The sequence below is a fragment of the Varanus komodoensis genome, unplaced genomic scaffold, assembly GCF_004798865.1.
Source record: "Varanus komodoensis strain SLA01 unplaced genomic scaffold, ASM479886v1 scaffold3, whole genome shotgun sequence".
NCBI classification, from domain to species: domain Eukaryota; kingdom Metazoa; phylum Chordata; class Lepidosauria; order Squamata; family Varanidae; genus Varanus; species Varanus komodoensis.
In genome coordinates, this window is record NW_025335761.1 from 50707770 (window position 1) to 50720907 (window position 13138).

The following is a 13138-nucleotide window of genomic DNA, read 5'->3' on the forward strand; positions in this document are numbered from 1 at the left end:
AACATGCTTAAATAGATTACTCTAGGGCATCATAAAATTTTCCTATGCAAATCACTCCATGCAAATCACTGCATTCTTTTCAGATTACATCAGAAAACATTCTGATGCCCTAGAGAGAGAGATCAAGTTTTAAAGAAATTTTTAAATTCAAGATTATCCAGAAAATCAACATCATTACCAACCATCCATGCCATAAACTTTGCTGTCATTCAGTTTTTAAAATATCTAGTTAATGAGCATGATTCAATTGGGTAGTGAGAAGAACTTGCAACATTTTTGATATGTGAGGGGAAGAAAAGATGTAGCAGGTAGTATTTATACAGGAATAGTAAATGCCAAAACCATATTTTCAAAAAAGGGAAAATTTTCAACAATATCTGCTACTGAATCCAAGGCACAAATACTTGAATGGGCAGGCAACATACGAATAGGCTGATTTATATTAATATATTGCTGGAAACAATCCTCAAGCTGAAGGCCTGTTTTTGCTATTGAAGCATGCATGGGATTATAAATTTTCACATTTTACTATGATAAAAATGACAAAGAATGGGAATATATTGTAAGGTATCACACCAGTGTGATCTAACACGCAGCCCATGGACTACATATGGCCTTCAATGCCTTGTTCTGCAGTCCTCCTGCTGCTTGGAACCCTGTCTCCCCGTACAGTTCAGATCCCAGCAATAGCATAGGCATGACTGCAGCCTCCTGAGAGCTTGTCCCAGCATGCCTCACACTGCTCCAGCAGATGAGTGGCAGGTGGGGCATGCTGGGAAGAGCTTGTCAGCTCAAATACAAGAGGCTTAGCACACCAATTCCAAGAAGGAAGGAGGGGTTGGGGAGGGTTTGTTTCTTCCAACTCACAGAGAAAAGCCAACTCTGAGACCTCATATCAGTTTTCTCCCTTGCTTAATGGTTAATTATATTAATCATGTATATGAAATTAAATAAATTTATTGCAAACTCTTTAATCATGATGTGAAAATGTAGTTCATTGTGTGCCTTCCCAGGTCCTGTACCAAAGTTCTCAAGCAGCTCTTGAGGTACAAAATTTGGACCACCCTGGATTAGACAATTTCATGGAGAACCATGCTATCAATGGCAAGTAGTTATGATGGTATTCTACTACAATGGAGGATATCACCCCAGCATAACAAGCTCACTGTAACAATGCAGCTCTATAAGCTTTCAGTGGAGCATCTGTCCAGGCAAGAACACTGTCCCATACACTTTGTAGGGAATACATCCTATGCATTTTGTAGGGAATATGTCCTATTGAAATCAGTGGGAAATCAAGTGAGCATATGTATGATTGTGCTGGAATTTACTCTGGGAGCAATACCACTGGAATGACACAGTTGTGAGCCCAATCTCCCATCAGTGAAGCAGCACACAGATGACTCAAACCAGTCCCGTCCTCCCAACTTTACCCACCACACAGGTTTATTATGAGGATAAACATCACAGTGTGCCTTGGAGAAAAGGCAAGGTATAAGTACATAATAATGAACCATTAATAGAGCCTTCCTCAACTTGGTGCACTCCAGATGCAATTCCCATCAACCCAGCAGGAATGGCTAATGACCAGGAATTGAGGGAGTTTTCCAAACTACCTGGACAATGTCACGTCAGGGAAGGCTATGATATTATATAAACTGCTTCTACTGGATGTTGCATAAGTCTTTTTGCCACCAATAAAGACATTTTAGTTGCCAAGACTAGAGAAGCAGGTAATATGCTTTAACTACTACATCAAAGATGATCTTTAAAATTGAAGGTTCTAATGGAAATAGGTCATAGCAAAGGCATATGAACAAGCCATCTGAGTGGTGTGGACTGGTATCCTGCAACAGCAGGGGGTTGGACCCAGTGGCCTTCGTGGTGCCTTACAACTCTATTCTTCTGTGATTTTAAGTTTGCCAGCTTATTCCTTTTGGCACAAATAGAATCTTATTCAGACTGGGCATCCTGTGATTGCAGTTCTTGGTACACTGACTTGCAAATAGTGACACCATTTGCCTGCAGTAAGCCTTGGGGTCACTTACTCCCTGCCCTTTTCTTCTCAAGGAGATTGGAAACTTGCACTTCCATTTTAGATTGACCAGTTTAACCTCACATCCCAACCCTAAAATGTGGTTAGTCTCTACTCTGCTTAACGAAAGTGAGACAGCTTCATATACTATGGTTTGACTCGCACTTTATCAAGGTTTGAACATTGCAACAAACTGAGTTTAAAACCAGAAGTTTCCAAATTCCTTCTGAAAGCCACACCAGGAGAAGAGGGAACAGCAAGGAAGGTCTGCATCAACAGGGCTGATGCAGCTTATCTTCATATGGTTAAATTGTGGCTTAGCATATGAATGAAGCCTGGGAGACTTAACTTTCAATCAAATATGGCTAGGGATAGGATCATTAGATTTGGAGCGTAACTGTACCATATAATCCAATGGAAAACCTTTTTATTTATTATATTTATACCCTGCCTTTTTGCCCTTCAGGGAACACAAGGCAGCTTATATAATTTCCCGCCTCCTTTCAATCTTATCCCTTTAAACCTGTTCCAAGTTTTAGGTGCCTAAAAAGGTTGTCTTGCAATTCCCAAGAGAGCACTCCCTTGACTATCTGAGTGTGCAAAGTTCAAAAGGCAAGAATATGTAGTCAGATTCAGTGGCGGCCTTGTGTCCACAAAACTTTCAGTCCATGGGCACTCAAAGGGCTGAAGTTGTTCAATTACAATGCACTCAATTTTATTTGAACTGGATTGAGCAGTTACAGGCAAGGCAGTGAAAGGACAGAATTTTAGCTGGCTATTCAATGTGTGTAATATTAAAGGCACACCCCCTGCAACCATTATCCTATTGGCGCCTGCTACCTAAGCTCCGATTCCCTGCTAATCCCTCAAGATAGGATAGGCTCAAAAGATAGATAGATATATAATAAATAGTTAGCTCATTTAATGGCTGTGACACTAAATATTTGCATGGATCCATTATTAGGCATTCTGGTCACCAAACAACTGGAACTTAAAAGAAGAAAACACAAACAAATGTGGGAACGCACATACACTGACCATAATATTTGACTGAGGTTATTCAGTTAGACAGAGTTGTCCTATTAGAGCAAACCTCCACAGCTAAGGGAGAGAGCTTTTACCCTCTGTTGTAGATAAGGATATAAACAGCTGTCCCAGCACCACCTCTATTCTTTATAGTCAGTCCAAACTATCAAACAGGCAGCAAGAACAGAGAACTGAAAGCTGACGCGTGACAATGTTTGGTTGGGTGGTGTGTGTGTGTGTGTGTGTGTGTTGTAATAAAGATCAATCAGTGTTTGTTTAGTTCAGAAATTAGCCCAGGCAATTACGCAACCCTTAAAATGGAAGAGGAAGGAAAAGACTAAATAACATAGCCTTCCCAGTTTTGCTATGATGCTGGTTTAGATCAGCAACAGTGCTATTCCAGAGCCAGTCAGTAAACAGAGAAATCTTTTCTGATAAAATCCACAATGCCGTCATCTGGGTCTTGACAAGTTAGTCTGATCTAGATCATGTCTGCACCACCATGGCACCTTCTGTCCCAGAACACTTTTCCGCCTTCCGCACGTGGAAGGCCACAGTTCAAGAAGGTCTGTGGCAGAAGAACACATCATGGCAAATCTCATTACCAGAAGCTTACCCAGGAGTGTTTAAAGGCTAGGCTGACACCGCCAGTCAAAGAGCTGCTGCTGTTGAATGTTGGGTGAAGCTTTCTACAAGAGCCCCAAATCACACCCGTGTTACACCGGAGCATCAAGGGTCACTCAAAAGAGAGTTACAGATTAGATTCCCCATAAACGTGCCTTAGAAGAAAGGATGAATCAAGTCTGCTGGAAACTCAGGGTCATTAAAAGGTATTCTGGGATAACTTAATCCATATTAAGCACCTGCATACACTCTATTAAATGAGTAAGAGCAGGGCCCACTTCTGGATTGAGATATACAGTAGGTTCAACAAGCTTTGAACGAAGGCAAGTCCCCACTGGTGTGTCCCCTTAGCCAAAAGTTTGGTGGCACCCCATTTCTAGTGCAGAAAGAAACATGTGGCCTGGAAGCCAGGACTTACCATTGAGCCCATTGGGGATGCTCCTGTGATGCAGCGGCGTAGAGAGGTCATCCATAGACCTCCGGATAGCTCCGGCCTTGTTTTCAACATGTTTGTGATGGTGCAGGTGATGGTGGTGATGGTCAGGACTCCCTGCGCTGCCAGTGCTGGACGTACTACTCCCATCACCAACATCCCTGGTTCCAGAGCCCCCATTCAGGTTGGTGAGACTGGCCTGGCTGTCTATGGAGCTCCGGGAGCCAGCTCCATTCCTCTCTTCATCCAACATCAGAACGATCTCCTTCAGCTCCATGTTCTCCCTCATGAGGGACTCCTGCTTGGCCTCCAACTCTTTCAGCTTCTGCTGGTACATTCCCACCTCCTTCCACATCACACCAGCAGTGTGTCTCCCAAACCTCTGCCATTCCCTGGACAGCTTCTTCCCCTTCTGTCTGTCATCATCCAAGAAGCAGCAGAGTTCCCTCAGTTCATGGTTATCATCCTGCAACTTCTGATTGACCTCTTTCAGACCCCTGATCTCATGCAGGTGAACCTGCAGCCTCCGGTTCACATCCTTCATCAAGTTGCTGTGCTCCACCATCAAGTTCATCTTTTCATTCTCTACTTTCTTCAGCCTTTTCACCAACTCCTCTTTGCTCCACCTCAACATGTCTTCTTCTGTCATCTTGCTGAGGTCTTCTTTTGACCCCTCCACAGAATTTTTTGCCATGTTTGTACTCTGGTGCTCCAGGGTATGTGAAGGGAGCAAAGAAACAACCCACTTTTTCCACACAGAAGGATTGTTTAAAACAAAATACTTTAGGTCTAAAATTTATTGCAACATTTTGGAGGGTTTCTTCTTTAAAAAAAAAATCTTTCTATCGTTTTTTAAAAGACTCACTCTAATTCTTCAAGATCAAGACCGGGAAACACAGTAAATCCATGCATTTCTGTAAGATGTGTTCTCTTTCCTACTATTCCCATGCCTTAACATTGCATAACTTTAAAAAGCAAACATGGGTTTAGAAAAAGCCAGTTCCAAACCTTTCTAATTATTTCCACGAAGCCTCTTAGAAATTAAGCAAATCCACTTACCGCGGGTTATTAAAACCACAGCAACGGGAGAGGAAGTTGTTAGCTCACAGTTCAACCTGCCTGGGTTTTATTCGTTTCACTTGTTCTAGCATCATGCCCCATCGATTCCCAACAAATAAGAGCAGTTTCAAAAAATACGTTGAGAATTAGTCGGCGCCTCTAGCTTCAATGATCCAACCGCTCTGTGGACAGCAGCTGAACAGTTAACAGTTACTAGAAAATGAAATAAAATGCCATTTTTTAGAGAATTGATTTCTTCTTCTTCTTTATGCTTCTGCTTTGCGCTCCAAGGCAGTTCTCCGGGTGATGTCAGCCCCTTTGTAAACTGCATTTAAACCTCACGGCAAAAGGTGAGGGTGACAGAAAAGAGCATTCCTTTAATGAAACAATCATCAGCAAGGACCCGAGAGCGAAAGCAAGGAAGGAGCTGCAACCGAGGCGCCGCCTACTCCAAAAGAGAGGAGGCGGGGAGCCTGCCTAGGAGAACCTGGAATGAGGCTGGAGCAGCGCGGCGAGCAATTCAGAGCAAAGGAAGAGAAACCCAATCCACGCAGGCGCTTCTATTCTTGCAGCGACTACTCCAAGCAGCAGCGCCAGCACTGCTCAGTCTTACGAGCGGGCGGAGGCAGGCCGCTGAGAGAGCGACGCTCCGCCCTTGCCTCCGCACTGGCCAATCAGGGAGCGGGGTGGCTTACCCTCCATGCCCCCACTTGGTCCTCTCAGGTTGCCTTCACTTTCCGCCCGGGGTCAGGTTACCGGGGGGAGGAGGTGGGTTCCCCCACTCTTCCGCCAATGAGAAGGCCGCGAGGGCGCCTTTCGAAAAAGCAGGTACAAAGGGAAAGGTAGAGGGCCTTGCGTCTCTTAAAGGCGCCGCGAGCTTCTTCCCCACCTGGAGCGGCTGCGGGCAAACCAGGCACTTCCCTCCCGCAGACGCGCACACATACGCCGCGCTCGCTTGTACCTTTCCCGAAGGGTCACCTCTAATCCACTCCTGATCCTAGGCGGGGAGTTTAATCCCTACCTGGCCACAGACGCTGAACGGATGTGCACTGGAGGGACGCAAAAGAGCGAATTGCTCTGCGAGTGAAAGGGCGAAACAGGTCCTTCTCTGATTTCATTTGATTTTCTCTGCTGTTAAACAGCATTTCTCATTCGCGCTCCCCGCGTCTCTTTCGGTCAGCGGCGGTGCTAGGCAGCGAAAAGATCCGGCGCTCAGACCCGCAAAATAAAATGCTCCAATTTGCATTTGCTAATTTACAGGTGTTCTAAAATCTCTCTGTATGTATCTTTATCTCCTAAGGGCAGCCCTGTTTGTAAAAAAGGATTAGGGACAAGGAGAGGAGGACATAGAAAAAAGAAAAAGGAGGAGAAAAAAAACTCAGGCAGACAGATGCGGGGGGGGGGGGGGGGAAGCATTCCTGGGCCATCCCCTAACACTGCCTTCCGTGCAAATGGAGCTCCATTTTGAGGATCGGGAATGACACAATTAATTGGATTCCACATGGTCCTATTTATTATTTTTACTTCACTCTGGGCACGCACGAACTATTGATGGCTACTAGGCATGAGGGCTCTGTATCACCTCCAGTTTCAGAACTGTATGCCTCTGTTGGGAAAATTTGGGTAAATCCTGTCTGAAAAGCATTACTCCTGTGTGCCTTTCCATTGTGGGATCAAATCCTGTCTTCCTTCTCAAAACCAAGCTGTCACTGTTTAAAATGGCATTCCCCCACTCCTTTCTCTCACCTTTAGCTGTAGGCTACAGTAGGCCATTTTAGCCCATATATACATTATAAATAGTCATTGTTTGAATTCAGTTTACAATAACCTTTGATAGGCCAGAGGGCTTCATGTGCCCTGATCATGCAGAATGTTTAGATATAAGGGTCTGAGCTTATCATGAATAGTTTTTAGTGGCTTGAATTTGCATGTCTGAGCAGACCTGGAGATGGGTTCAAGTTACTCAACTAAAGTGTCAATACTAATCCCACTGTTACAGTGTGGTTGACTGACATTCCTGTATCTTTTCTCCATATGCTGATCACTGAACTTTATTGCAATACAGGTATTCTGTCCTTAATGGCTCTGTATGGGTGTACGTGACAGAGAGATTATAAAAACTGCTGGTAGATGAATTAAAGCTTTGCAGCGAGTTCATCTCTGCTAGACCGGTAATGCATTATCGTGAGTCAACCGCGGGAACCTGGGATAGACAATAAAGACGCGGAGGTTCATAACGATTGATCTTTCCTACGACCCCGAGTTTTATTTCCTCTTCTCAAATTGAGATTCCGGGATTCTGACACCTCTCACCAGCAACTGCTGGGGAATTTGGCCAGGCCACCGTAGGAACGGAACGCTGGTTAGACAGGCTGCTGGTCTAGAATTTGCGGAGATGTAAAATGAGAGATAAATACGGCATGTACATCATCTAGAATTCGGGGTACTTTATAAATTATTGTTATCTTTACTGGAAACTGCCCAAATCATTGTCATTATTAAAAATTACCTTACAATTTTCAAGGCACTGTCATACTTTGGCAATTTCATAATACTTTGGCAATTATAGCAGTTCTTACACTGGCTTCCATGGAAGCAAGTTCCCTGGAAGCAATTATGTGTGACTAAACGTTAATATGAATAGGAGGCTGGTTTCCCCATGTTTCAGTTTTCAGTCATATTTAAGTGACTGAACTATATTATGAAATGTGAATCCCTAATATACATTGAGAATTGTGACTAAGGATGCTTGCCTTTATTTTAAGTTTCATCCTGTCCTACCAAGATATCTCAGAGAAAGATAACAGAAGCCCTCATTGCTGCATTGATATTAAATTCAGTAGGAAGCACTCCATAGCATATGCAGCATTGACAACACTGATCACACCTTGGGAATGGGAACAGGTGTGTTAATCCCTTCATCACCTCAAATAGGTGAATGGCTCTGTCAAAGCTGATAATAGTACCAACCATATTTTTTGTGACTTTGACATCATGAGGATGCAGCAGCCCTTTCTACCCCCAGGGCATTTTTTTATTCTCAAAAAGTCTGATCCCAGCCCTGGGTGAATTGTCCTTCCTGGATGGATTCAGGCATTAAGGACTACAATGTACACAGGTGTTGTAGACTGAGTTCAGTGCATTGACCCTTCTAGCTCAGTATTGGCTACACTGGGGTACAGAACTTCTTTTAGCCCAAAGAGGCTGCATTCCAGTAACTGGCAGTGCTAAATGCAAAGGGGACAGGGCCACAATACTAAAAAATGTCAGCAAGCTTTAGTTTAAAGCTCGTGCTTTCAGTAGCTAAGCCAGGAGAGGCATTTTTGCCTTTGGAAATGGAAGAAAACACACAAATGCCAGGAAGTCATCAAAATCATTAGTGGGTGAAGAAAGGAGACAATGCCTCTGAATCTGAAATTCTACACCCCTGGTTTACTCTGACTGCTAGTGGAGCTTTGGGATTTCAAAGTGCAATCTTATACATGCCTACATAGAAAGTCCACAAGATAACCCAAGTTCCAGAGCTGAGGATGGGTTGAATGTAGGTTGTTGTTAAACTATGGCTTATTGTTGAAACAGGGATGCAGGTGGCACAGTGGTTTAAACTGCTGGGCTGCTGGGCTGGTTGATCGAAAGGTCGCCGGTTTAAATCTACACAACGGGGTGAGTTCCTGTTGCTTCGTCCCAGCTCCTGCCAACCATGCAGTTCGAAAGCATGCAAATGCAAGTAGATAAAAAGGTACCACTTCGGTGGGAAGGTAACAGCATTCTGTGCACCTCAGCGTTTAGTCATGCCGGCCACATGACCACGGAGACTGTCTGCGGACAAACATTGGCTCCCTCTGCTAGGAAATGGAGATGAGCACGATCCCCTAGAGTCAGACATGACTGGACTGGAATGTCAAGGGAAACCTTTACCTTTATCGTTGAAACATGGGTTATCATGTTGTCTAAATTCAGGTGCGCTCATGATTGGTTAAAGACAATCAACCCACCGTTTAAAAAAACAAGATAAAACATTGCTTCTCTTCATGGGTTGTTTTGGCTAACCAACCATTGTTTGTTACTGCAGCTGGATTCAGACAACACAAGAGCCTTCATTTCTACGACAACCCATGGTTCAAAACCAATGCACATTCAACTAGTACTCAACCCCTGAATCTGATTTCTGTCACCTGAACCCAGGAAACCCTTTAAATTCAATGGAGTACCTGTATAAGATTACAGCTTCAGACAGTTAGAGATTCCATTTGTATGCGTACAATTGTACAAAGGAGTGGCTGGCAGGGAGTGCAAACACACCAGGAAGGAAGTCTTTACTAGATCAAAACAAGTTGGGTGGTGCTTTCTATGAAGCAAAGGAGCATTTAAACCAGACCAGAACAGCAAAACTCAGGTACTTTTATCCATGTACTGGGCAGGAGGGCACCATTGATCAGATATCTGCAGGACCAAGATAAAATGTCCCTTAACTCTAGGAACCAGCCTTGATGATAGATTGGCTCCTGCTAAGGCAGTATGGAATAAACGCAAGCAGCACCATTCATCATTACTAATGGCCAGCGGATGTGCCTCACTTTTTTGCACAGCACGAAATCTTTGAGGTGCCATTTGACATGATATAATAGCTGCCCTGAGAACCAGCTTTCTGGTTTGAGCAACTTGAGTTGTGCAGAAAGAGAATGACATTCCAACTGAAAGACAGGCTGGTAGGGAGACAGACAGAAAATATTTTATTTATATCTCTCCTTATTCCTCTCTCCTCTCAAGGACCCTCTCTCCAGATAGCACACATGATCCTCCTCCTCCCTGTTAGCTTCACAACAACCCTCAGGCTGAAAGTCAGTGACTGACCACAAGTTACTCCTTGAGCTTTGTGGCCAAGTGGGGACTAGAACCTGGACCCCCTGAGTCCCAGTCCCACACTACCGCTGTGCCGCACTGGCCCTTTTTAATCTGCTGCTTGTGCTTTTTCCAGACTGCCTTTCTTGCTGCTTGTTGCTAGTTGTGAAGTCGTGTCTGACCCATCGTGACCCCATGGACAACATTCCTCCAGGCCTTCCTGTTGTCCACCATCCCCCGGAGTCTACTCAAGCTCACACCAACTGCTTCAGTGACTCCATCTAACCACCTCATTCTCTGCCTTCCCCTTCTTCTTTTGCCATCAATTGTTCCCAGCATTAGGCTCTTCTCCAGTGAGTCCTTCCTTCTCATGGCCAAAGTATTGGAGTTTCATCTTCAGTATTGGCCTTCTAAAGAGTAGTCAGGGTTGATCTCCTCTAGGACTGACTTAGCAGGAGCCAGTCTCTTGTCAAGTCTGGTTTCTGGAGTTAAGGGAGATGTTATCTTGGTCCAGCAGCAGCTGATAAGGTGGTTCACTGAGCAGAACTGGCAGCTGCCACTGTATGCCAATGAAAGGGACAGGATGGAAATCCAGCCCTTACTGAAACTCACTGGGAAAACAGAGGACCTCCCAACAAGCATTTGATTAACAACATCAGAAACTGCCATATCTCGGTATTGGCAGTGCTACTCTCCCTCCAATGTGGCTTCCTCCAGATGTGTTGGACTACAACACCCAGCATGCTGGCTATAGATGCTGGGTGTTGTGGTTCAACACATCTGGAGGGAGCTGAGTTGGGGGAAGACTGGGCTACACTAACTGGCAGCAGCTCCCAGAACTTCACTCAAGGGCTTTTTCCCAGCTATACCCAGAAATACCAACGCCTGGTGCATGCAAAGTGTGCTCTCTGGTACTGACATTCAGACCTTACGCTGGATGGCCATGCCTGAAGCCAGTTACAGGTGATGTCAGAAATGAATCCAGTGTCCAGTATCAGCCTTGTGTTTGCATGGCACCGGTGACTGAGGTACTCCCATTTCCCTGTGCTTGAAACGATGTTTGAGAATTTTCTTCCCCACTCAGGTGGTATACAGTGGGTTGTAATGATACTATCACTCACTTTCAGGTGTTGAATATAGCCTGAATGTGGGTTGTCATTGAACAATGGATTGTTGTTGAAACATGCCAACAAATGCTGGTTTCATAACCATGAAAAAGTCCATGAAGAGAACCCACCGTTTATTGTTGAGTTGTGAACTATGGATTATAAGAAGCCAATGGATTGTTCACCTGGCTGAGTTCATACAATGTGGAAATCCACTTTTCAACAATAGCCAATGGTTCAGTGTCAAGCCACACTCAAACCCTGAGTGTGGATTATCATGTTTCCTGGACCCAGTCAATGGCTACCACTTAGGTCCCTGATATTACTAAATCTGTCTTGCCCTGTTTCCCAGCTACAAAGCTAATGGAGGGGACAGGCGGGGAGCCCTGCATATAAATACCTGGATGCCAGTGTCCGTCCATCCGTCCCCCAGCTCCATTGCATGGTGAAGACAATGTCCACAGTCCTGCGCACTTTCCGCTCTGGCCCTGTCCATTTCTGGAATATTGAGCCCAGCAGATTTCAGCCAAGTAGGAGCAGACTGGATAGGAAATGTCTGTTAGTAAGTCTGGTAACGGTCTTGCCTGGACACGAGTCCCACTGAACTCCTGTGTTCACTTTAGCATGTACACAAGTTGGAATTGCACAGTAATTCACTAGCCACAGGATGTTGTATGAAGCATTGCTTTTTAAAAATCATCATTACATATTCACTGCAGGATAAAGAATCAGTCCTGATCATTGGTGTCATCATTTCGCACAAAAAGCTTTTCTTAGTAGAGAGATAAAGCACAGGGTTTGGGTAGAGGAAGGTGTCTGGCTAGTGATGCAAAAGGAGAAATATAGAAACCTTTATTGTTTCCATAGGTACACACTCATTTATTTTATTCCTGTGTGTTCATCAATCACACTGCTTTTGTGAGGGAGTAAAATGTGCCACAAATGCTGCAGATTCTGTGAAGAGAGACAATGGGGCGATGAGTATGTACCCACTATAAGCAGCAGTGCCTCTGTCATGCCAGCTGCAGCTCTTGGGCCTTGGGGGAACCTATTTTCTCTCTCCCATCATTAATGTTGCCAGTCACAGTAAATCTGGACACATCACTGAAGCACAGCCAGAACATTCAGGCTATCGTAAGTATGATACGTGCTTATGATAAATGCACACATCCTGTTTCCACTTTTCTAAATCTGGGCTTATCTATTGTAGACAACACACTAACAAAGCCAATTCCTGTCTCTGCCTCAAAGGAAATTGCATTTTATTCTATTTTTTATGGTTTTGCTGTGCTAATTTGTGACAGGGCAATAAGGGCTGTTAATCAGCAATAGACCAAACATCTATGTTTGACCAGGCGACCTTCATCAAGCTGTGAATGGAGGGGATTTTTTAAAATGTGCATGCCACACTAAGCTTTTTATGCCCATGTAATACAGCATCAAAGCCTATCATTTTTGCTGAATTTAAGAGGAAAAAAATCCCCCCCCCCCGCTCTAATCAGGGATGAGTTTACCAAGCAACGCTTAATATGACAAGATTTGTAGAAAGCTCACAAGGCTCAAGTTCCCCTGCAACATGATTCTTTTGAATTCAGGATTAAGAATTTAGCCATGGTTGGCCTCTCTGTTGCATTGGTTGTACTTTTTTCATCTTTCTCTACATTTCACTTTTCAGTATCTATATTCAGTTTTGTTGGGTGGATTTCAGCTGGTTGTTGACAATGTGCATGAACAAATTCATGTGGCCATTTCCATATCAGATCTTTGCTTCTTCCATTACAAGGGGCAGGATGGGAACAGGATGATTATTATGAGAGCCAGTGTGGTGCAGTGGTTAAGAGTGCAGAACAGAGAGTCAGGCAATCTGGGTTCTAGTCCCTGCTCAGCCATGGAGCCAGCTGGGTGACTTTGGGCCAGTCACACACTCTTAGCCCAACCTACCTCACAGGGTTGTTGTTGTGGGGATAAGATGGAGAGCGGCAGGAAGAGAATTGGTGGTATATAAATCTAACA

At 44.3% G+C, this 13138-nt stretch overlaps 1 protein-coding gene across 2 annotated transcripts in view; it reads right to left on the reverse strand.

Moving 5' to 3' along the window:
• Window positions 1-5776, reverse strand: part of CCDC85C (coiled-coil domain containing 85C) — a 188952-nt gene extending 183176 nt beyond the window's left edge. For both annotated transcript variants that reach the window (XM_044436425.1, XM_044436424.1), the window contains exon 1: window positions 4104-5776. In XM_044436425.1, coding sequence (XP_044292360.1) covers window positions 4104-4812 — 709 coding nt within the window. In that variant the 5' untranslated portion in view covers window positions 4813-5776. The remainder of the gene's footprint in view (window positions 1-4103) is intronic.
• Window positions 5777-13138: the final 7362 nt, after the last annotated feature.